General features: G+C 44.5%; 1 protein-coding gene across 9 annotated transcripts in view; it reads right to left on the reverse strand.

Annotated features, from left to right (window-relative positions):
- Window positions 1-24,077, reverse strand: part of nrm (neuromusculin) — a 533,882-nt gene that overhangs the window by 21,005 nt on the left and 488,800 nt on the right. For 8 of the 9 annotated variants that reach the window (XM_033487002.2, XM_033486998.2, XM_033487000.2 and 5 more), the window contains one exon: window positions 14,155-14,276. In XM_033487002.2, the coding sequence (XP_033342893.1) occupies window positions 14,155-14,276 (122 nt within the window). Of the gene's footprint in view, window positions 1-14,154; window positions 14,277-18,098; window positions 18,207-22,802; window positions 23,234-24,077 lie in introns of all 9 variants that reach the window. The other variant, XM_033487004.2, reaches the window with a different exon arrangement.

Here is a 24,077-nt window from a genome sequence, read left to right on the forward strand (position 1 = left end):
GTCAGATCGATATTTTCGTTCAAGGTGGGTGCACCCATCCCTCCCATCCCCCCGTATTCCCCCGGTCGGTGCGCGGAACACGCGTCCGCCGGGTTTATGACGCCCAGCCGTGATCCGAGAAATTAATTTGTTATGCCGTTGTAATTCTGACACCGGCCGCGTCCACCGATATCGATCAATCGCCGATGACGATTTATCCACGCGGCTGTGCGGAATGTTTCGCTGCTCGCGATGGACACCGACGCGCGACCGAACGAACGGCTCGCGGTTTCCACGGGTTCCGTTGATGAATATCCATTCATTAACCTTTCACGCATTCGTCCGATGCTTCTGCTTCATTAAGGAGTGCTTTAACGACGCAGTCTTTCAGCCGACCCCCGGCCATTTTCGACGGTTCAAAAGTCCCCGGGATTTCCGACGGCCAGACGCGACGATCTCCGACGAGAGGCCAGAATGCTTTCCACCCCTTCTTCCGCGATGCCATTAATTTCGTGCCGCGAATCTTTCGAATATCATGCCGATATATTATATTTATAATATTATATTATATTATATTTATATTATTTATTATATTTATATTATAATTATATTATATCTATAATAGCTTTCGTAGTCGCATTTTCATTCTGGATGGGCGATTTTTACTTTCAACCAGCGTGCCGTACTTCGATGAGTTTGACTCGCGACGGAAATAAATGAAATCTGATCTAATTATTTGGTTATCTAATAATCTAATTATTTAATAATCTAATAACCTAATGTATGATAATAATCCAATACGAATCTAATAATCTGATTATCTAATTATCGTTTCACGTTTTTTAATTGTTTCACCCGTGCCTCGAATGAAAATTTATATACCACGCGGATTTCGTTCAATTTATAATAGTTTATAATAATTTATAATAATTTCGTGCAATTTATAATAATCATCCTGCCGACATGATAGGGTTAAGATAAAGGAGAAAAATGTTTTTTCATCTCTTTTTGGTCATTCCAACTGACTTCGATAAAAATTTATTTCAGACACTATCGAGCGAATCGGTGTCTTTAACATTTCAGCAAAATATTCAAGTCGTTCGATCGAGTTTCACCCCAAAAAAAGAACTACAGTAATGTCTCCCTAATTGACGCTCGGATTGTGCAGAAAAATGGAAAATTTGGGAAGTGGAGATACGATTACTCGAGCATTGTGGCTGGTTTTTACAGTTGTTAACAATCGATAACCATAAAAACCGAGTCAGAAGGCTCGAACAATCGTATCTCCTCTTCGAAAATGATCCACTTTTGTGGACGATCTGAGCGTCAATTAGAGAGACATAACTGTACAGTAATGTCTCCCTTACCGACGCTCAGATTCTCCACTAAATTGGATAATTTGGGAAGAGGAGATACGATTCGAGTCTTGCGGCTCGTTTTTATAATTGTGGACAATTTATAACTATACAAATAAACCGCAAGGCTCGAACAATCGTATCTCCTCTTCCCAAATTGTCCATTTTTGTGGACGATCCGAGCGTCGATTAGAGAGACATTACTTCGTATTCGTTTAAAGACGCGATCGAATACTCCTGCGAGAGTCACTGTACTCCGTGCCGAGGAGGAAATCATAGTGTTCGATCGAGCGTGTTAATTGCCAACTCATCGGAGCGTGACAATTTGTTAATTAGCATAGCCTAAGGGGGAAGCTGACGACCGGCGGCGTCGATCACGCAGCGAAGAAACAATGCTCGTTTAAACAAAAGGTCGGAGGCGCGGCTCGGGCGGAGACCGTGCGACAGGTAGAACGAGTCTCGGTTTACGGGCAAGTGTCAATTATAAGATTAGCAATTATTGGAATGGATGTCCATTCAGGGGCCGAATGTGGCGGACGTTGAAAGGGCCTCGAATGGACCCGAGCCCGTCGTCGCATCTTTGATCAAGCACCGACAGTTTCGGTGTAATCACAGAAGCTCGCCGGCAGCAACGCGAGATGCAAATTGGCCAACATTTATCGATTCGCTGATTATTTAGCGTCTGCGGGAAATTGATCTCTGTCTAGGCGTCGCTATCAAAGCGGCGAGGCGTTAATGATGTTAAATGACCTCGACCGTAGCGGAGAGCCCACGGTGAGTAATGATTTCACCGGACCGACGACGATGTTTACAAACGATCTTTGATCGTTCTTATTACGAGCGAGCCTTCGGAACGAGCCGATGTTCGAGCAGCGCCGATCGCGTGTCGGAGGCTTGATCGCGACAGTCACATTTAATTGACATTCTTCGGCTGTTCCTGCAAAACGAGCTTCATACATATTCATTCGCGAAACTGGATAACACCGACGAATAACTTAGTTATGCGAATATGATCGCTCCGCGATAGCCGGATCGCGCCGTTTTCCCTCCGCGGTCGGCGGCGGTTTTTAAATTTGTCAAGTACGAGAAACATGTTGCATTAATAAACATTAACTTCCCGCGGCCCTGGACTACATTCGCGCAATGCAACTGCACGTTTCCGAACGCGCAAAAATCTGCCGCAACGTCCTTTAAAACCAGTTAACTGTGTCCGACGAGTATACTCGTCGCCGAGAAACGGCGATATCTTGCGTCGCGACGAGTATACTCGTCGCGCGTAAAAAGTGGCGACCATTGGCTATTTAAATTGTAATTTCAGTGAAAACAAAAGCATCGTGAAAACCCGTCTTTCTGGCGCAATATTTTCGCAGCGACACTTATCGACGAATATACTCGTCGCGCGTAAAAAGTAGCGACCATTGGCTATTTAAATTGTAATTTCAGTGAAAACGAAAGCATCGTGAAAACCCGTCTTTCTGGCGCAATATTTTCGCAGCGACACTTATCGACGAATATACTCGTCGCGCGTAAAAACTAGCGACCATTGGCTACTTAGATTGTAATTCCAGTGGAAACAAAAACACCGTGAAAACCCGTCTTTTTGACACAATATTTTCGCAGCGACACTCATCGACGAGTATACTCGTCGCTAGATTCTCGCGCCGAAAAGGAGGCGCCACAGTTAACTAGTTAAATTCCGATGTTTCGTTTTCTTTAGTTTCGCTGTGCCGTCGAATATTGTCGCCTTTACCGCACCGTTTGAAATTTGTTAACGTCAAAATAGAGATAGACGGATTCGTCCTATCGTGGATAGAAAAAACAACGCTGTTGCGCCGTTGTTCATACGATACTCGAAGCTTAAAAAATCGAATTTTGGCCCAGCTTTTTGGACCTAATACGTCATCGTGCTCCAGGCATACAAGCGAACCAATTACGCGGCTACAACCACGGAAGAAACGCGACGCGCTCGTTTACGAACTTCTGGTTTCATTTTCCGGGAAGTTGGTTCAATTATTTTTGCTCCGTGATTTTTTTGGTAGCCGGCAATTCGGATCGGCTCGATCGGTGGATCATCGAAGGAGTCTCCAGCGAAATTCGGATCCGCTCCAGCGAGAGTCTTAAGCCCGGGAAACTTTTATTCATTGTTATATGCTCTTTGATGTCGGGAAACGAACGGCTGGCGCGCGCGCGTTGCCAATTCCAAAGTTAAACGTTTCCCGGCGGAACGGAGAGAGAGGAGAGAGAGAGAGAGAGAGAGAGAGAGAGAGCCGGAAAGTCCCGGAAGATCGTTCGTAGACGGTTCGTCACGACGTTTTTTCGGATACCTGCTTTGCAATTCAAAGAAAGCGCGCAATGCTTCCCGAGGTATCAGCTTGGAATGGTTGTTACCGAAGCGGTTGCCGCTCCGTGCCGGAAATATTTCAGTTCTTCGCGAAACCGGAATTTTTTTTTCCTTGATAAACGATGAACGAGAGAGAGAGAGAGAGAGAGAGAGAGAGAGAGAGAGTGAGAGAGAGAGAAAAAAACCCGCGCCGCTTCGAGGAAAAACGAATCATCCTCGCGAGTTTCATTTTATGCGTCCAGGCGAACGAATATCGGCGCCCGTTGCTTTTCGACTGGATCCTGCGCGCAGTTCGAATTTACGAAAATGAATGCTTCGAAGCGAGGACTTTTTAACGAAGATTTTCGGTAAATTGCGATGAGATTTGTTGGGGCACGGGGCACGGTTGTAATTCGAACAACTATGATTTTGAAATGCACTTGAATATACTTCTTGGATATGCAAAATTTTTCTATGTTTTCTAAACGAGGAAACGTGTTTAAGGTATGACAATAGTTGCATAATCGTTCGCGAAACGAGCGAGGAAAACGTAGACGAATCTATAAACAGATCGCGCGAATATACTAAAACATTTGCGTTGTTTTAACGCTGTATCCTATCGGCGGTTTTCTGATAGCTTTTATAAATTCGAAGATCTCAATAGCTAAGAGTTTTTTTAATATATTATTTATGAATTTAGCTCGTGTCGTAGACACGGTTCAGTCGTCGAAAAGACTGTTCGTAGGCTGTCGACGAATAAAGTGTTTAATGATGCCGAATCACCGATGTTGCAAATTGAAATTTCTGCGGAGCTGTTCGACGAGTGTCTACGTAATGAAAATGTGAAAAAAAGCGTGATCGTGCTACGGTATCGGTAGATCGCGGGAAATCTCCGTTTCTCTTGCAATTTTTCAAATCGAACAAGTCGTTTTGTAGGTGCACTTCTATGATTGGCGGTACGCAGAGCGATACTAAATCGCGAACAAGTGAAAACGCGAGAGAGAGCGAGAGAGAATGAGAGAGAGAGAGCAAGAGGAAGAGAGAGATAGAGCAAGTAAGAGAGAAAGAGAGAGAGAGAACGAGAGAGCGAGAGAGAAAGAGGGAGAGAGCGCTCCAGAGAGAGAGAGAGAGAGAGCGAGAGAGAGAGCGAGAGAGAGAGAGAGGGAGAGAGAGATGGAGCAAGTAAGAGAGAAAGAGAGAGCGAGAAAGAACGAGAGAGCGAGAGAGAAAGAGGGAGAGAGCGCTCCAGAGAGAGAGAGAGAGAGAGAGAGAGAGAGAGAGAGAGAAAGATAGCGGATACCGCAACCGAGATGTGGGCGCATTTGTGTTAAAATCTCATCCCAGCGGTGGTTTCGAAAAGTGTGTCACTCCGATCCGTATCGAAGTGGAAGATAAATTCAAATTAACGAAGAACGAAGTTCGCAACGAAATCAAAAGCGGCTCGCGTTCCACTTGTCGTGTATAGCAGAGTTCAACGGGGCTGCTATGTTAATTACAGAACTTCGATACTGCATTAGAGTTTCTACAATGTTGTAGAAGCAGAAACGCGGTTATATGTGGTAGAACTTCAGCCATAATGTATAGAGGTCGACGCTGTTATTACAGCGATATTTTCCTTTCAGAATTATTCCGGTTATCGCTGATCGATTGACAGATTACGTCGTGATCGATGCTTGTGCATTATTTTATAACAAAAGGTCAGAGAGTTTAGAAAACATTTTCCTACGGTTCACAATTTATTGGAAACACAGTAATGTTCCCCTAACCGACGCTCAGATTGTAATGCATTTTATACGCGTGAAATTGAATTTTCCGACAGATGCAACAGTCATCCTTTCAACAGTTTTTCAAATATGAACGAATTTGATGAATAAAATTATTCTGAAATGTGACATAACGATTTTTACCGGCGCCTTGGGGTCGCCATTCGAGTGGAAAGGGTTAATGATTGTCGCAACAATTGCAAAAACGAGCTGCAAGGCGTTGAACAATCGTGTCTCCTCTTCCCAAATTGTCTATTTTTCTGCACAATTTGGATGACAATTGGGGAGACGTTACTGTACACAGTGTGAAAGAGAGTACACACACCGTTTAGAACAGGGGTGTCAAACTCGCGCCGCATGCGGCCCGAGATGGCCATTTTTGATGTCAAGCATCAGGACGTAAACAATAATTTAACTTTATATATGTTTATTACGATCTACTAGTCAAAATAAAAATATTTGTTTCTATGAACATTGATTCTTTTTTTTTTGCGGCCCACCTAAAGTTAAGCATTGTTTATTTGGCCCAAGTTAACTTTTGAGTTTGACACCCCTGGTTTAGAAGGACCTACCCTTATTGAATCCTTAAAAAAATGATTAGTCCTCAAGTATAGCCGAATAACGTCAGCCAGTAATTTCGAGGCATCGATATCTTTCACAGAGAGAGAAAGAGAGAGAGAGAGAGGGAGAGAGAGAGAGAATAAGCCAAGTTTTTGGCCGCGACACTGCTCCAAAGCGAAACTGTTACCACGAGCTCGGCTCCGGCGTCGTTGCTCGGAGATAAATTGCACTGCAAAGCGTTGACAAACAGATCTTTAACACCCCGCAGTTTATGGAGTTTCCAGGGTTAATTTAGTTCCATTCCACGTTTATCGATGCGAGTGTCAGACGGCCGGGAGAGCACGGAGTGTAAATGTCCCTGGTTCGGTGGCAAGATTAGCCGAGAATCCAACAATGCCGTCGCTGCATTGACTCGAGGCAAGCCAAAGACGTAGTTCCTGAAGAGCGGGAACTGTCTATCAGCTTTATGAGGGGCCGAGCGAGCGAGCGAGCGAGCGTTCAACAACGAACCTGCATAGTTTACGGTACTGTCGCCCGCGAAGAGAGCTCGGCTCGCCCTTATTTAACCAAGTGTCCCTACCTTCGACCTGTAATGACCATTTTGAAAGGGGGCAACGGTTCGCAGCCGGTGTAATTGAGGATGGTCAGGGAACGGAAGGCGAAGAGGCAAGAAAACGGATATTAACGGCGGCCTTCGCCGAGCATCTTCGGCGTCTCTCGTCCGCCGGGATTTTCATATTTTATTGCCGCAGCGCCGTTCGCCTGGCCGCGATTGATTAATACGTGTGGATTATTGACCGACAGCTACGCATCGCCGGCTCAAATATTTATTTATTTGCCGGACGATTGTTAGGCGTGAATCACCGTTACGCGGAATCACCGCGGTCTGCGGTCACCGGTACTCTCGATCATTAATACCTTACGCTGCTTGCCGAACGGCCGTGTAGTATTGTCGGCAAACAAAACCCCCCGCAATGGCTCTAAAAATACTAAATTTTCAAGTTTCGACGCATCCGCGAATATCGTTGGAATTTCGGCGATGAAAATTCGGCGGGACGAAACGGCAAGATTCGTTTTTATGTCGCGCTTTCTGTCCGCGAATTTTGATCAAGTTGTCGATAGATAGCGAGGCGAAAGTAGCAACAAGTAGTAATGTTAAATTGTGAGTAAGTGGCAATGTTAAATTGTAAGTGAGTGGCAATGTTAAATTGTAACTAGGTAGTAATGTAAAATTGTAAGTAAGTAGCAATATAAAATTGCAAGTAAGTAGCAATGTAAAATTGTAACAAAGTACTAATATAAAATTGCAAGTAAGTAGTAACATAAAATTGCAAGTAAGTAGCAATGTTAAATTGTAACTAGGTAGTAACATAAAATTGTAACTAAGTAGTAATATAAAATAGTAGTAAATAAGTAGCAACGTAAAATTGTAACTAAGTAGCAATGTAAAATTGTAACTAAATAGTAATATAAAATTGTAAGTTGGTATTAATATAAAATTGCAAGTAAGTAGCAATGTAAAATTGTAAGTAAATACTAATGTAAAATTGTAACTGAGCAGTCGTACAAAATCGTAAATAACTAATAACATAAAATTGAGAACAACAGAGTGGTGGAATAAAAATCGTAAGTAACTAGTAACAACAAATTCGGACGGCTACGCGGCAACAGAAAATTGTAAGCAATTAATTAGAAAAAATGCCGGAACAATTGAAACAGCGTTTAACAAATAATTCACCATCGCCCGAAACGGTTTATGCGAACCCTTAAAGAGATTGTTTTCAATTTTTCCGAATGGAGAAATTTCCTCGGCATTTCCCGTTTAATATAAAAGCGCGCCGCGAATGTACGATACGTTTCTGAAAGGAGTGCATGTGGAAGTATAAAGATCCGTATGCCACTTCATTAGAAGAAATTGCACTCCCTTTCCTCGTGCAGAGGGTGTAACAGTCATCCCCGGTGCGCGCGTACCCGCGCGCGTATAATCGAAAAAATTCGCAGCGGGAAAAAGTTGGACCGTTTAATGAAATATTCCGCGGCCGCATTTTCCGGCGCGCGTAAAATATTTTTAATATCTTGCATTCGATGAAATCGTGTTCCCAATTTTTTTTTTCCTCCTCCGACGTAAACGTTCGTTCTCGTTTCGACGCGCGACGGCTTTCCTCGGCGCGTCGCGCGCGACGCGTTTACTTACAAATTTAAATTACAAAAGCTGCAACGGCCGCGGGAAGATCATTAAAAAAGACCGGTCGGATCGTGCGAGGAAAACGAGCGAGCCCTGTGTAAGTTGAGCCACCAAACTGATAAGAAGTCATCGCTCTTAGCCGCTTATCTTTTAAATAATCCGAAGAGAGTCTGCGCGAACGGCCGAAACAAATTGGGCGAAGTTCAGACTGTCCGAGTAATCGATCTGGACATTTGCATACGGAATTCGTATCTCCGCGCGGAAGATAGGCGGCGCAAAAAATTTCGTACCTCGGTCCTTCCCCCCCCCCTCCCTCCTCCCTGGAACGTTCACTTTTAACCCTTAAGGAAAATATTTTAGTAGTAAATCGTCCGAGAGAAAATGTTTGCGCCGACCCAACTTTTACCGATTTTAGTGAAACGGCTCGGAAGTTCCTTTGGAATCCCAAGACCTTAAACTTTCGCCGAGCTACCGGCAAAAGTAAAAGGCACAATGATCTCGTTAGCACGTTGATCTGCGACACGGCGGCTGTAAAAACGATGGACCGAACGAAGACAATTTAATCGATAGAACAGAAACCGAGAAGTCGGGATTTACCGTACAAATTACGTTCGATGCGCTAGCGTTCGCAGACGGTGCACCGAATCCACCGGCGAAAAAATTCGTTTCTAAATTTGTACTTTTAAATCTGAATAATCCGAGCGTGCGTAACTGACGCATGTAAAGCCACGAAATGCACTTTCTAAGCTCCTGAATATAAGAATCTTCTAAACAATGATTTCCTGTATTTTCTCCACATCGAAAATTCCTGTCGAACGTCATTCAACGAACTAATCCTTTTAACTTCTTTAAAAAAAAGCTCCAACTGCTCGGTCCAATTTTACGAATGTTATGCCGTTTTCAAAGGTGTCCGAATACCAATGCACTCTAACATCCGGTCGTGCTGCGAGAGCCACGAAGTTGAAAGTATCGCTCGAGGAAATCCTCTTAGGAGTACAGAAAGTCTCCGTACACTTCGATTTTCGGGCAATCGGCGATGCTTAAACTATAACTTCGTAAAAAATGGTCGTACGACGGTCGATCTGGATTCATTTTGAAGCTCGAAGCTTCTACTATCGCCATGGATCGTTCATTTCCCGTTTACACATTACTACTAAATAAAGCTGGTCGGTAATTGAAGACGATGCTCTGCCTTGAAAATGCAGAATAATTTAATTTAATTACGGATTAAAACGTCTATAAACATGTTGGAAAATTTGTTCCGCGACTGGGTCCTAAGACAGGTTTAAAGATCGAAGAATCGCCTTTACGACGACCCCTTGAACTTTGGTGTTCGATGCTTCTGGGTCAGTTTATTCAGCTTCGAATGGAAAGCGGTCTGTCTAGTTTACGGCGATGCGGTAATTTCTTCTTAATTCGCGTTATAAGATTGCGCACAAGAATGGACAATTTGGGACATTTTAGCACAACTTGCGGCTCGTTTTTACAGACAGAAAGTCACCGATCGTCGACAACTATAAAAACGAGGCGCGAGGTTCGAGCAATCGTGTCTGCTCTTCTCAAATTGTCCATTTTTCTGCGCAATCTGATCGCGAATTAGAGGGAAATTAGGGGGAAAAAACATATCTGACACATCTTTCTCGCGTCACTTTCTAAAAAACAGTGAACAGAGGATTTCTCAAACGAAAGAAGGAATAAACTCGCGCGCCTAATAAAATCGTCGGACGATCAAGGAGATTTCGCATCCTTCGGTCCCCGGAAAGAGCTCGACGCGTCGGAAAAATTCCGCGGCGCCCGAGCTGGGCCGCGGTGCTTTTTTTTCGAGGGGAGCGAGCGAGGAGAAATTTTTGTTCCCGGGGTAATGTAATAGGTCAAACGTTTTTGCTTACGCGAGCCGGCCCGCGCAGCCACGGAGAGGCTAACTCGAGGGAGGAATGAAGGTAATTTGATAAAAGGGGTCGAAAATATCAGGAGCACGCGAATACTCGAGGCTCTCAACCGCGAAACGTGGCACAGAAAGTCACCGTGAAATAATCGCATTATAAGAGGCTGGAGTGCCGGAGTGCCGGCAGTCTGAGGCCCGGTCTCTCTCTCTCTCTCTCTCTCTCTCTCTCTCTTTATCTCTCTCGCTCCCTCGAAGAGGAACGCTGGAAACACAGAGAAACCGTCGTCAGAAGGAACCAGCGTGTATTGCACTTTGTGGTGAGAGGCTTGAAGCGCGGAGAACGTAATTAGGAATAGGTTCCGCCGTTAATACTCAGCCCCCGCTCATTTCGGCATTCACTTTTTTCCGGCCGTTGCGACGATGATTAATGATCGCCCGTTGAATCCGTCTTGCCGGCAGGCGAGAGATTATTACGTTGCATCTTTGACCGACGTGGACCGGGAAACTGCTGAACCCTTTCAACGATACGCAACGGTAGCGGTAGTCACACGCTTCACCCTTACGCGAGCAAATCGTTTGTTCTAGTTTCGAAAAAGTTATCGCGTTTCACAACCCTTTGGAGTCTGATTTAATTTTTCGTTAATTTGCGTTACGTCAAGCTTTACCTGGATGCACGTGAGCGAGCGTAATGCTAATAGTAATACCAATAGCGTGGATGCTAATAACGAGAAATATTGATTTTATTAGCGTTGGTTATCCCTTTTAGAACGGGACATACGTGTCCCATTGATTACATGTAAGCAAATACGTGCGTGGAATGCACTCTAAGACTGATATATTCGTGTATTGTGAAAAATGGGATTCATTTCTCCCAATAGACGTACGAAATACACAGGTGGGACACGTAAGTCCCGATAGGCTCCAAAGGGTTAGAAACAGTCCGCATATCAATGGGAGCCGCTGCACGTTGCCCAGAATAAAGCAGAGAGTTTAAGTGAACGAGAATGTGTAACTGGAGCACAGGAATTATTTCTAAAAGGAGATTCCAATGGTTGGAGTCGAAGAAGTAACCCACCGAAGAAATTAGATCATGGGAAATGGGTATTGCATTTACCTTCCCTGCTCGATGGAAGTTGTCCTTTGAAACCACTTCGCAGCGACTTTAATATCGAGCTTGCGGTCAAACGGCTTCCAATAGATCGTCCATCGAACAACAATATCGAAAGAGCGAAAATGTCCAATAGCATTGAAAAACGTTCGGAGAGCTGCTTGTCGAAATTTCTAAATATTGTTGTTAGAGAGTAACAAATATACACGAGCACGAAGAACGATGGAAGCTGTCCTTTGAAGCATCTTTCGGATGCAACAACAACTATGAAACCACATCGCAGCGACTGTAACATCGAGCTTGCGGTCAAACGGCTTCCAATAGATCGTCCATCGAACAACAATATCGAAAGCGAAAATGTCCAATAGCATTGAAAAACGTTCGGAGAGCTGCTTGTCGAAATTTCTAAATATTGTTGTTAGAGAGTAACAAATATACACGAGCACGAAGAACGATGGAAGCTGTCCTTTGAAGCATCTTTCGGATGCAACAACAACTATGAAACCACATCGCAGCGACTGTAACATCGAGCTTGCGGTCAAACGGCTTCCAATAGATCGTCCATCGAACAACAATATCGAAAGCGAAAATGTCCAATAGCATTGAAAAACGTTCGGAGAGCTGCTTGTCGAAATTCGTAAATATTGTTGTTAGAGAGTAACGAATATACACACTCGCAGGAAGAACGACGCTGCAAGACGTTGCATCGCGTTTCTTTGCAAAGAAAAACCACCGAAGAAAAAGACGCGTTCCAGGCACCGGGAATACCCGGTTAAAGGAGGAGCCGCGCTTTTATTTAACCTCTGTGTTTCGTCTAACTAGAGCGGAACATTTTTATTTTACATAAAGATCCCGCGGTGCAATTGCACCGGCCACCGGGTTAAAATGTTGAAAAAGCACTTGTTGAAAAAGCCGCTCTCCTCCGCCGCTGAAGTTGTTCCAGGTAAATGGAGAGCACGCGCGGAGAACAATTTCTTCCGTTTTACCCCCGCGTTTTTGTACCATTTTATTATCGTCCCCCAAATTGCCCGGCTACGAATCCCGTAAGCCGGGATTACGAATTTCTCCCCCCCTCTCCCCCCCCGTTTTTTTTCTCTCTCTCCACGGGACGAAATTGTTTGGATATTACCGTCGATATATTGATTTTATTGGCCGGCCAATGGGCCTCCGCGCCGCGGCTGTGTAAAAGATCAAGAGAGACTAGACTCTCTCGCGGTTGACGGTGCGCTATTTATTGCGGTAATTTCTTACGAGAAAGAAATAGCGCCGCGCGATAAGTTTCTCTCGCTCGAGCGACGCACAACTGCGATCACGAGTTTGTACTTTACGAACGTGACACACGTTGTACGACTAGAAATTACTTAGGAATTTGTCGGCGAGAGATTCGGCTAGATTGGAGCCGTTCGACGAGTTCTCGGGAATAATTGAATTAGGCACTTGGGCGAAAGTTGAAAATGCAGAGTTTAGGGAAACCAGTTTTGCGAACTCGGTTCGAAGAAAATGCAGCTGCATTCTGACAGAAATAGAGACAAAGATGACCCAGTTTTCGCTTAAGCCCCGGACTTTTGCTTCTTTTCTTCTCGATATTTTATTAATATTAATTTAATAATATTATCATATTTTTATTGATATTATACCATTGTTATCGTTATTATTATTACTAATATTAATTCAGGCATTATTACGTGATTTTTAATGAGTAGTAACAATATTGCTCTATTTTTATTACGCGACCGTAACGAATCTAAAGATTCTTGCACGTTTTGTTAACCCTTTGCGCTCGAGCGGCGAGTCTGAGGCGCCACTTAGAATTGTTACACCATTTTTCATTCAATAATCGTAACAGTACCAGATTCGTTGTATTTAAAAAAAAAACTGTTAAAATTGCAATTATTGTACCTGCCAATAGGCAGAATTTCAGATGCATAAACTGCACCGAATCATGTAAAATAAAAATACTGCAGATCAGAAAGCATCTTTTGGATTTCGAATTAAAATAGAGCTCCGACTGCAAAGGGTTAATTAATTGTTTAGTGGCGAACTTTGACAGAGAAAATGAGATCTTCCACGCCGATAATAATAATAAATGACTTAAAATTGCGTTTGCTGTTACTTGTATGTCACAGATTATCGATATTAAATATACAAAAATTATGAGATTCATTTTCAGAAAATTGCACACTATTTTTTGCGGTCCGCAGTAATACCCACGCTTCATCCCCGCGAGAAAAAGCAAATCGCGAAACTGTATCGCAGCTAATAATCTGGTATATCAAATACGGAATAGTAGTATAGTATAGTATATATACTATACCATATAGTATAATAGTATAACAAATCGGATAGTCGACCAGCAGACGTCGCCCCGAAGAGTTAACGTTCGCAGTCGTGTCCGTGGCCGTATCCGTAATCAGCGTACACCGTTGAAATATGGCACCTGGGAAAGCACTCTGACACGCTCCTTCGGTTCTGGTACGCTTCTGGCTGGCCCGTACAAATACAATATCGTATCGGCAAATGGAATATATGAATGACGAAGCAGAAGCACACTGACGGTCGCGTCGCGTCGGATTGTCGCGGCGAAACAAAACGTACTCGTGTCCGTTTCACAGCGTTTTCGGTGCCGGCGCGGACCGGGCCGGGCCGGGCCGGTGCGGCGCGGCAGGTTGCTGCGGTCGATTTTATTAGCCGAAAAATCGAGAGAGAGAAAAAAGGGCGAATGAACCAAAAAAAAGAAGAAAAAAAAGAGAAAAAAGAGAAAAAACGAGAGTATAAAAAGAGGTACATATATATATAGTAGGCCGGTGATTCCGTGGCGAGGCGGGGCGAGACGAGGCCGGGCGTTCCACCGTCGAACGCCTCCGGCGCGCAGCATTTTCATCCGGCTGTTACTGACAAGCGCGTAAGTGGAACGTTAAGGTACCAACAGTCATGCTGCTCTGAACAGGTGAACGCGCGGGCGACGCCGAGTATGCCACGTATATCGATTCCTACTGACCTTGTTAGGCGGCGCTTGGATCCCGTGGAAGGGTAGGTTCTCGTAGAACGTCTTCGCCCCGGACTCCGGAAGACCCTCCGACACGCTGTTCACGTGATTGTTATTCGCAGCTTGATTGGGATCTGTAAGTGCAAATGAAACATGACTTTGTAGAATCGACACCCTTCCGTCGCGGTGCCGAGAGTTCCCGGTGGTAACCAGCGAGACAGTACACGTCCCGAAAGTTTCTATGGTGGACCGTTCGAGTGGTGGGTTCTCTCGAGTGCGCCAGAAACAGGCAGGAACAAAGATGGACGGAGACGCGGTTGCAGAGTGAGGGCCAGAGAGACAGACAGACAGAGTGAGAGAAAGAGAGAGAGAGAGCGAGAGAGAGAGACTGGGAGAGAGAAATAGATAGACAGAGAGTGAGACACACAGAAATAGAGTGAGGGTCAAAGAGAGAGAGAGAGAGAGAGAGAGAAATAGATAGACAGAGTGAGGGCCAGAGAGAGACTGGGATAGAAAGAGAGAGAAACAGTGATAAAGTGAGGACCAGAGAGAACCTGGGGGAGAGAGAGAGAGAGAGAGAAATAAATAGAGAAAAAGAAAGTGAGGGTTAGAGAGAGACTGAAAGAGAAAGAGAGAGAAACAGAGATAGAGTGAGGGTCAAAGAGAGCTTGAGAGAGAGAGAGGGAGAGAAAAATAGATAGACAGAGAGAGAGAGAGAGAGAGAGAGAGAAAAATAGATAGACAGAGAGAGAGAGAGAGAGAGAGAGAGAGAGAGGGCCAGAGAGAGACTGGGAGAGAAAGAGAGAGAAACAGAAATAGAGTGGGGACCAGAGAGAGCCTGAGAGAGATAGAGAGAGAGAGAAACAGAGATAGAGTGAGGACCAGAGAGAACCTAGGAGAGAGAGAGAATTAGATAGGCAGAGAGAGAGAAAGAGAGAGAGAGGGAGAGAAATAGATAGAGAGAGAGAGAGAGACACATAGATAGATTTTATCCGTCGCTGTTCCAGTGTAATTGTAAATGCTGTCACGAGTGAGGAACTACATCTACTCTTGTTGCAGCACGGTAGAGGTGGAGAGCTATCGATAGTTTCCGATAGTTTGTAAAACCTATCGATAGTTCTCTAGATCGTTAGAAGTACCGTGGGAAATACGCGTAATATCAAGTTTCAGAGTTACAAAGATTTCAAGGTACCAGTTTCGTATTAAATCTAACTACTGATTTTTATGTAAAAACAAATCAGAGTGTCGACATTTGTTGGCATCAACCTTTTTTGACCGCCTATCGAAAATTACGGATCTTACTTTGCCAAATATTCCTTTAGACCATACCGAAGGTATTTGTTTGCGAAACTATTTTATCTTTTTGCATAGCATAAGACGTTTCCATTCACGTATAAATAGTAGAAATATTGAAATAAATGTATTTGAATATAATAAGCAGGATAGAAATATCTAAAACATCGTTTAAAAATTGCCTTCCAATTTCTATACTTAGTAGAAGCATTTTAAGAAATGATTAGGATAATAAGTGGGATAGAAATATCTGAAACTTCGTTTAAATAGCCTCTCGATGTATACGTATAAACAGTAGAAGCATTTAAGTAAATGTATTGGAATAATAAATGGGGATAGAAGTGTCCAACAGTTCGCTTAAATTACCTTTCAATACGCTCTATCGATAATAAGAAAAACGATACGATGGTCGTCGATAACGCGAAGTATCGATGGTATTCTCCACCTCTGCTGCACGGATACAAGAGACAGCTAAATGCAGAATCCTGACGTTTTTATCTAGACGGTGTGTGTAGGTCTCTTATAGTAGTTGGAGAGTTACGAAGTGGACGTGTGTTGTAATTTCCCATTCTTAGCCCGTTTCCGGGATATCGGGAACATTTTACGGTCGCTCAAGCTCCGAACACTCTGAAATCTTTCTCAAATCGCTGATTTGCGTCTCCGCGACGTGGCTGAATTTAACGTCGATAAAATCTATATCGAGACTCTAATTGTAACTCCAACTTTGGCAAATAATATCTTCGTAAGATCTTCTACGATTTCTTTCGTGTTCCAGGGAAAGTTTGAAGCAACGAGAACCGGTTTCTGTTACTGTCAGCAACACACTACGGTAATGTCTGCCTTACCGACGCTCACATTGTCCACTAAAATGGACAATTTGAACCTTATTCGAGCCTTGCGGCTCATTTTTATAATTGTGGACGATTTATAACTATAAAAATAAACCGCAAGGCTCGAACAATCGTATCTCCTCTTCCCAAATTGTTCATTCTTGTGGTCAATCTGGACGTCAATTAGAGAGACATTACTGTATCAAGCAGTTTCGATGTTTTCACAGAAATAACAGGTCGGTCCAAAGTTCGCGCGGCTATTAACTCCGATTTTAACTTCCCCGCGCGATAATAATAAAATAATCCCGCGTTATATCTCGTACGTCGATCCAATAGCTTTAGATTTTTCCTGTCGCGCGATCGTTCACTCATTCGCACCCTGCGAACAACAAGATCACGTCAAGTTTTTGAAAACCGTAGAGCGTCGAGCGAACAGAAACGAACGTCTCCGACAGACTTTGCTGCACGATTAAATTCGTACAAATTATGATTAATTCTCTAAAAACTACGAGAGCGTCGAATTAGAAAGATCTACAATGTTATCGTACGGCGAAACCTGTCCGAGATGCGTTCGTTGGTCGCGATCCCGACGCTCGACGGTTTCCAAAAAATGGATCGCTTTGTCGCCCGGCGCGGAACGAACAAGGAAATTCGACTCGAGATTAGAACCGGCACGAATTTACGGGCCGACCCGCTATGAGGACACAGATTGCTCATAATGTGCAACGGAGCATCGGACAGCCGGTTAAATCGTGTGTTTTGCGAACACGAAACGTGGAAGAGACTGCACACGCGTTGTCCGCGTACGCGTGTTCATACGTTCAGGATTTACAGCGAACGGCCTCGGACAGACCAATTTCTTCGGTATGCGCATTCTATTTATCAACGTGACATTCTACAACGAATGTAGAACATTAACCGCGCAGTCTCTTTCGTTCTACATCGTAAAAATGTTCGCGCGTCCCGTTAGAAACGAGAGAGAAATCGCAGAACGCTTTGCTCTAACGCGACTTCGCGAGCGAAAACGGATCCCTTCGAGTCGGCGACAGAAATGTCTCCCTTACTGACGCTCGAATTGTCCACGAAACTGGACGATTTGGCAAGTGGATATACGATTATTCGAGCATTTTGGCTCGTTTTTATAGTTATAAATTGTCAACAATTATGAAAACGAGCCGCAAGGCTCGGACAATCGTATCTCCTATTCCCAAATTGTCCATTTTTCTGTGGACACTCTGAGCGTCAGTAAGGGAGACATTACTGTACAGCGATCTCTCCCTAATTCGCGCGAATTGTCCACTTTTGTGCGCAATCTGAGCGCGAATTAGGTCGTTTTTTAGTACAAAATTAGTACAGTCGCGAATTAGTACACTCGTATCTCCCTAATTCGCGCTTAGATTGCGCACAAATATGGACAATTCGCGCGAATTAGGGAGAAACGACTGCACCGTTTTCTCGGTGGCGATCTGTCTCCAAGAACGACGCGCCTAAATTATGCAGCTTCGACGAAGCGTGCAGACTCTATCAGCGCCGACTCGACGCGAACCGGTACTTTTTGATCGACGTTCCGGGATTTTTCGCGGGTCGAACGATCCCGTCCGTTTCCAACGGAGAAGCTTACGAACCTTTTATTCCGCAAAACGGTATTAGTTGCTCGTGCATTCCAATCGCAATCCTGTACGTGCAAACATTTCGGATCGCGGGTGCGGTGTCTGTTCGGCGGCGCACGGAACGGGTTCGGAAATCATCCCCCGTCCGGCGTGGTTCGCGGCGGAAAAGTTCACGCGTGCGAGCCGTGCACGTGCCGTTCGCCGCGGCATTTTTGTTACGTACCTGCGCCTGGTTTTTTTCGCTTACGGGAGAGGTTGGCCCGATTCGATTCGCACGCCGATTCCGCATGCAATATCCTCTGCCGTGGTGCTATTCTTTTGTAAGTCACAGCTAAGAGAGACAAAAAAAAGAAACAACAAATACACACGCGCGCGCGCACACGCATACAAGAGAAACAAAGGGGACAAGAAAAAAAAACGGAAAGGAGAAGCGCGACACATAAAGCTGTTTTCCGTTCGTTCATGCGGCCCCGCCTGTTACGTGCAACACACACACACATATACACGATTTTATCGTTCGCCCGGACGCGAACAGTTGCGAAAATCGTCGGCGATAATTTCATGTCGGCCTGATGGACGCTTTGATGCCCGTTATAAATCGCGACGCCGACGATAACGTCGCCGGCGAGGCTCCTGCCACTTTAACAACTTCGAAACATAAAAATGAGCACGCCCGGGAACGCTCCGCGGCGGAATCCGAACTGCATTTTCGCGAGCGAGCCCGGTCTTTTCTGCTCTAATGGAAGCTTAAAAAGCGTGTTTGCGAAGCGATGTAGATTTCGCGGCGCTTCGTTTCGTGTAACAATAATTTCACGCTCATAGAAACACGTTAATCATTCGCGAGAAAGCATCGACTTAGAAACTGTCGATGATCTCGCGTCAGAGTTGGCCGACGTTCGGATGACGGACGAGAGGTAACCGACTGACGACTATAATTGTATTCGAATAAAATTCATTCAGAATTAGTGTGCAGTCGATCAACAATTTGTCAAGGCGAATGTTTATCCGAATAAGATTTTATTCGAATAAGAACTCTGGCAAGTGCAGTAATGTCTCTCTAATTGACGCTCAGATTGTCCACAAAAAGGGACAATTTCGGGAGAGGAGATACGATTATTCGAGCCTTGTAGCTTGTTCTTTCATAAATGTTGACAATTGTTAACTGTAGAAATGAGTTGCAAGGCTCGAATAATGGCGTCTCCTCTCCCCAAATTGTGGACAATCTTAGCGTCAATTAGAGAGACATTGCTGTACGTGGAATATAATGGTGGAACGACGAGAAACTACCGGAAGCGCGTTTTATCTGCGGATAAAATCGCTTCACGGTCGCCCAGATAAATATATGTTTCTCAATAAAATTCGCGTTAAATTCGCGGTAGCGAATTTCCACGAAACCCGAGAATTAATTTCGCGGCGTCGACAGGACTCGGCGATTTAATGCTGAAGTCAACTTATTCGCGTTCGTACCGAAATCGAACTTTAGGCGTCCGTGCTAAAATTGAACTTTCGCATTTCGATCGTCGTTCCATTTGGTTCCGAGGTTCCATTGGAAAATTCTGGAAACGAAGGATCGTTTAAACATATCGCGAAATCAGCGGAATTTAGACGTTCCGCGTAAAGGACGAAATGAGAGGACAACGAAAGGGCGTCGAGATCAAATGGACCCTGTCCAAATACGCTTTTTATCGCGAACCTGTTGAGTTTTCTATTCTGGAAATTCTGTTCTCCTCCGCACGACGGCGGTTCCGTTTCATCGACGTTCGCGACGATCGAAGTTAAAAGCGCGCGGGCTCCGCGCACGCATTTCGCCGACAATCGTCGGATTAAAGCGTCCGAACGTACGGCCGACACGCGAAATCGAATTAATTGGAAATGTATGAGCGCGATTATTTATGCGGAATATATTCCGTAACCGGGAAAAGCAGCCCGCGTTGGCCGGAAAATTCGCGATCGCGCTCGGCGGCGCGCCGGCTGCCTTATATTTCGCAAGACTCCCACATACGAACCCGTGTTTTCGTAATTAAATATTTCGCGTGTTACGCGGCCCGAAACCGCTTTTGCACCGGTGGCCGGCGCGCGATCAACGTGCCCAGACTTATTACAAAGGACCGACGGGAACGGCTCTGTTAACGTCGGTTAATCGGTGCACGAAATTGCACAATTTTTCGTGCGACCGAGCATCCGATCTCTTTAATACACTCGGGCTTATCAAATATTCAATGTAGCCCGATAAGCGCCGCGGGATTGTAACCGCGCGCCGTGTTTTTAACGTAATATCTACGGATAATTTGCGCGGCAAATCGCAATTTATTCCGTTTAATTCCGCCGGGCTGCACGCTTTAATCCGGTTGTTTCGTAAAAAGAGAGCTATCGGCCGATTGCTCGGTAATCATATTAACGTCGGTTCGAGTGTTCGAAGGGTGTTCTTTTTTTTTGTTTTGTTTTATCATTTTTATCGGCACCAATTTCGTGTCAATTTTGTCAGTTTTCGACGATAAATCCGGCAATACCGTGTACTTTTCGCGTAAGCCGTTTGTAATTGAACCGGTCGAAAGCCAATCGCTCTGTGAATCGCAGCGAAACTCGGATAATTAAGTATATGAAACTCGCGCGAACACGGACCTCGGCGATAATAAATCGACCAAGAGATACAAATATTTGCAAATACTATTTTATTTGAAATAGCAATTTATTTCGAGAAGATTTGCAATTTATTTACGAGAAGAGAAGCTTATTTTTCGAAACAATTTACTCTCGAAACGATGCGTTTGTACTTTTCCAATGGGTTTGCTTTCTTTCATGAACGTTGATCTCGAGGAATAGAATTTCAAAGAATTCGTAGAAATTTAGATGCATGAAATGCAATTTCAAACAATTATTTCCGATACACCGTGAGAAAATGCTATCTCGATCAATAATTCTCTTTGCAACAACATGAATAATGATTTTCGATGCGTACACTTCTCCATGCGACGTCGAATAAATCTTGAAATATTACATCGAACAAACGATAGTATTTCGTTAACTGTTTCCAATGCTTTCTCAAATATTTTGACCCAGGTCCGTGTAAATCTATAGAACAGAATCGATTTTTGACGATAAGAAACTTTCCGATCTGTAAAATACAGATTTAATTTACTCCGATCGAAACTCCCAAACGAAACGGAACGAAACGAAACGAAATGATTTTCTGCCGTTTATCTAACGGAAAATGAGCGGTCCACCATTTTATTCGATTATATCGTGTTCGACTTTCTATCGCAGGTTTCGCCTGGAAATATAGCACGACCGGATCAATATTCGCGAAAGTTGATTCGAAAGGATTTTAAAAAATCCGGCGAAATGAAAATCTTCTATGAAACAAAAAAAAAAAGGAAAAGAGAGAGAGAAGAAAATTCTTTCGACGCAAATTCGATACGAAGTATATTAATAAAAATAGCTGGTGTTCTCTCTAATTCCGCGAACCAATTATATTTAACTGCGTCAAAAGTCTGCTTCCAATCTTCCATCTGTACCGCGCGAGTAACGCAATTGGGGCGGGTTATATGCCGAGCCGGGTCAAAGCTAGAAAAAAAGTTGTCGAGGGAAAAGTTGAATGGCGCGGGCAAGGTCTATTTCTCTGGAACACCACTTTTCTATAAATACACCGACGCGCCTACAAAAAACAGCTTTTTTCCCCTACGAGAATCTGAATATAAAAAAATCAATTTCCGGCGCGCAGTAAATTCTCCCTAATTCGCGCTCAGATTCCGCACGAAAATCGACGATTTCGGGGGTGAGGATCTTTCACCATTTTATTCGAATAACAATTATTCGTTGCTCGTAACTAATTGCTCTATTTGTAGGGTGACCAATTGCTGTGCCCCTAGTTTCTTTTCGGGTACAAATATATCTTTTTTATTCAGAAATTAACAACACAAAAGAGAGAGAAAGAGAACAACAAAATTTCGTGTATCTTATTTAGTCATACTTCACATAGTCAAGAAACAAAACCAAACGTACATTGGTCACCTGTCCAGTAACCGGCTCCACCACTCTACGTATTCGACGACGTCGAATCGAATTCGATTCGTTACTCTTTATCTCTCGTCAGCCGTTCGAACAGAATTTTTGCCAACTCTGATTTTGCGGGGCATCGCGGTTCAGCCTCGTAGGCAGCCCGAAACTGTGACCCGGCGTGCTTAACCCTTTGCCCTGCAACGTCCGAGAGACGTGGTCTGATAATCGGGCCACAAACGAGAGCTGTGGCGTGTCGTCGGGCCAAATATAAATATAACTAGTCAGAGAGACAATTAGAGAGACGCTACTGTATATTTTTTTCATCGCCGTGTATATACAGTAATGTCTCTCTAATTGACGCTCAGATTGTGCACGAAATTGGACAATTTGGGAAGAGGAGATACGATGATTCGAGCCTTAAATCTCGTTTTTATAGTTGTTGATAATTCGTAAAACGAGGCAGAATCGTATCTCCTCTTCCCAAATTGACCATTTCTGTGCGCTTTATGTTTTTTTGTTTCTCGTCGTTCAAAATGATCACTCTATCATCGAAAAAAAAAGAAGAAATTCAAGTCGTTCAGTCCAGTTGTAAAAAGGTAATCACGTTTCGAAAAGTGTCCGAACATTAACGAGATCGACCGACCTCGTTGTTATCGTCTGTGGCACGCGGGGACTTGAATCGCGGGGGCAAAGGGTTAAGAAACATCGACGCACCTAATTCGTCGCGCTTAGCTGTCTCCTTTGGCGGCTCGCCGGCGAGGTTGAATAAATTAACGGATTCGCCTTGTTACACGTGACACCTCCGCGAGACGAGTCGTCGTCGTCGTCGTCGTCGTCGTCGTCGCCGTCGCCGCCGCTCGAGTTTCCACGTCTCAGGCACGGCCGCATTAAAGCGAACACTCGTCCCGGTGTTCCGTCGCCGACTTACCTGTCTTCTCCCTGGAAATACCGGGCAAAGTAGCCTGCTCTTTAAGTTGCACTCCAAACATGGCCTTAATCTTATTAGCCCTGGCGAGCATACCCTCGTCATTCAGAGAGGTCACAGTCAGGCTCCTCTGCGGCCCGTCCCTCCGCCGTCGGAACACTTTGGCCGGCACTTTGGTGATTGTCGTTTCCATCAGGAATCGATCGGTCGTGGTAGCCACGTCGGCCTGTCCGGCTATCAACTCGTTTCGCAGCGATTCGCCGTTGCGAACGCTCAGGCCGGACCGCAGGCTGTGGGTCCGATTGATGTGCACCAGCACCCCGGGCTTCAGCGGCCACCTCGGCGCCGGCGTCGGCTGCACCGGGTGCACCGGATGCGCCGGGCCCTGAGTCGAGTGCGAGGACACCGTCGGGCTCGGTGGCCCACCGTCTGGACTGTCCGACGATCACGTTTCATACCGGCTACCTTTTCTCGTTTCACGTCCGATTCCGACGAAAGAAGCGACTTGGAACTGTCGTCGCTGTGCCGCGACCTTTGTGCGAGATAAAAATTGTCTGCATCGATCGCAACGGGGGGACACAAGCACGCAAGTTTCTGTCGCGAATCGTTTCGACAACTTCGAAGCAACACGTCGACGGTCCTAGTTCGCTTTAATCTCGTTTCAACTGTTTGTTCGCGCGGTCTAATTTATGCGACGCGTCGATCGCAACGCATTCGGATTAAGCAGATAATCGTTTCGCGTCTTAACAATTCTAGCTAGCTTGTAATAATATGCGCGGGTATTTCGAAGTTCTGGGTGTTATTAAGTATGGCCTTCTCGTTTTAAACAGAAACGCGTGAAAAATCCGCGATTTAAACGTCACTCTACTGGGGATTTTTGTACAAAATTAATAATCGTCTGCGTCGGTTTCAAGAAAACAAGTTCCACGAAAATGTAGAGGAAAATGTTTCCCTATTTGTTTCAGTTCTTTGAACGTCTTCGCTTGTGTCTTCTCTGTTATCTATTCTCGTTGCGAATGCATATATATGCATATATGCATATGTATACATGTGCAGTCTGTGTGAGATTAGACAGTCGTTTAGGTCATCCTCAAAATTTTGAGCAGAAAGCAACATTTTCAGCTTCGACTGTTCAAGCCCTTTATTCCTTATTGCAGAACGTCGGACAGCTGTAAGTAAGCTTATGACAGTGCAAAGTTCGGGTCAAGGCTAGACGTTTCTGATTTTTGCTTCTCTTAATTCAGCACCGAGCTTCAGATTACAATTTGTGTATGAAGT

The sequence above is a fragment of the Megalopta genalis genome, chromosome 2, assembly GCF_051020955.1.
Source record: "Megalopta genalis isolate 19385.01 chromosome 2, iyMegGena1_principal, whole genome shotgun sequence".
Taxonomy (NCBI): Eukaryota; Metazoa; Arthropoda; class Insecta; order Hymenoptera; family Halictidae; genus Megalopta; species Megalopta genalis.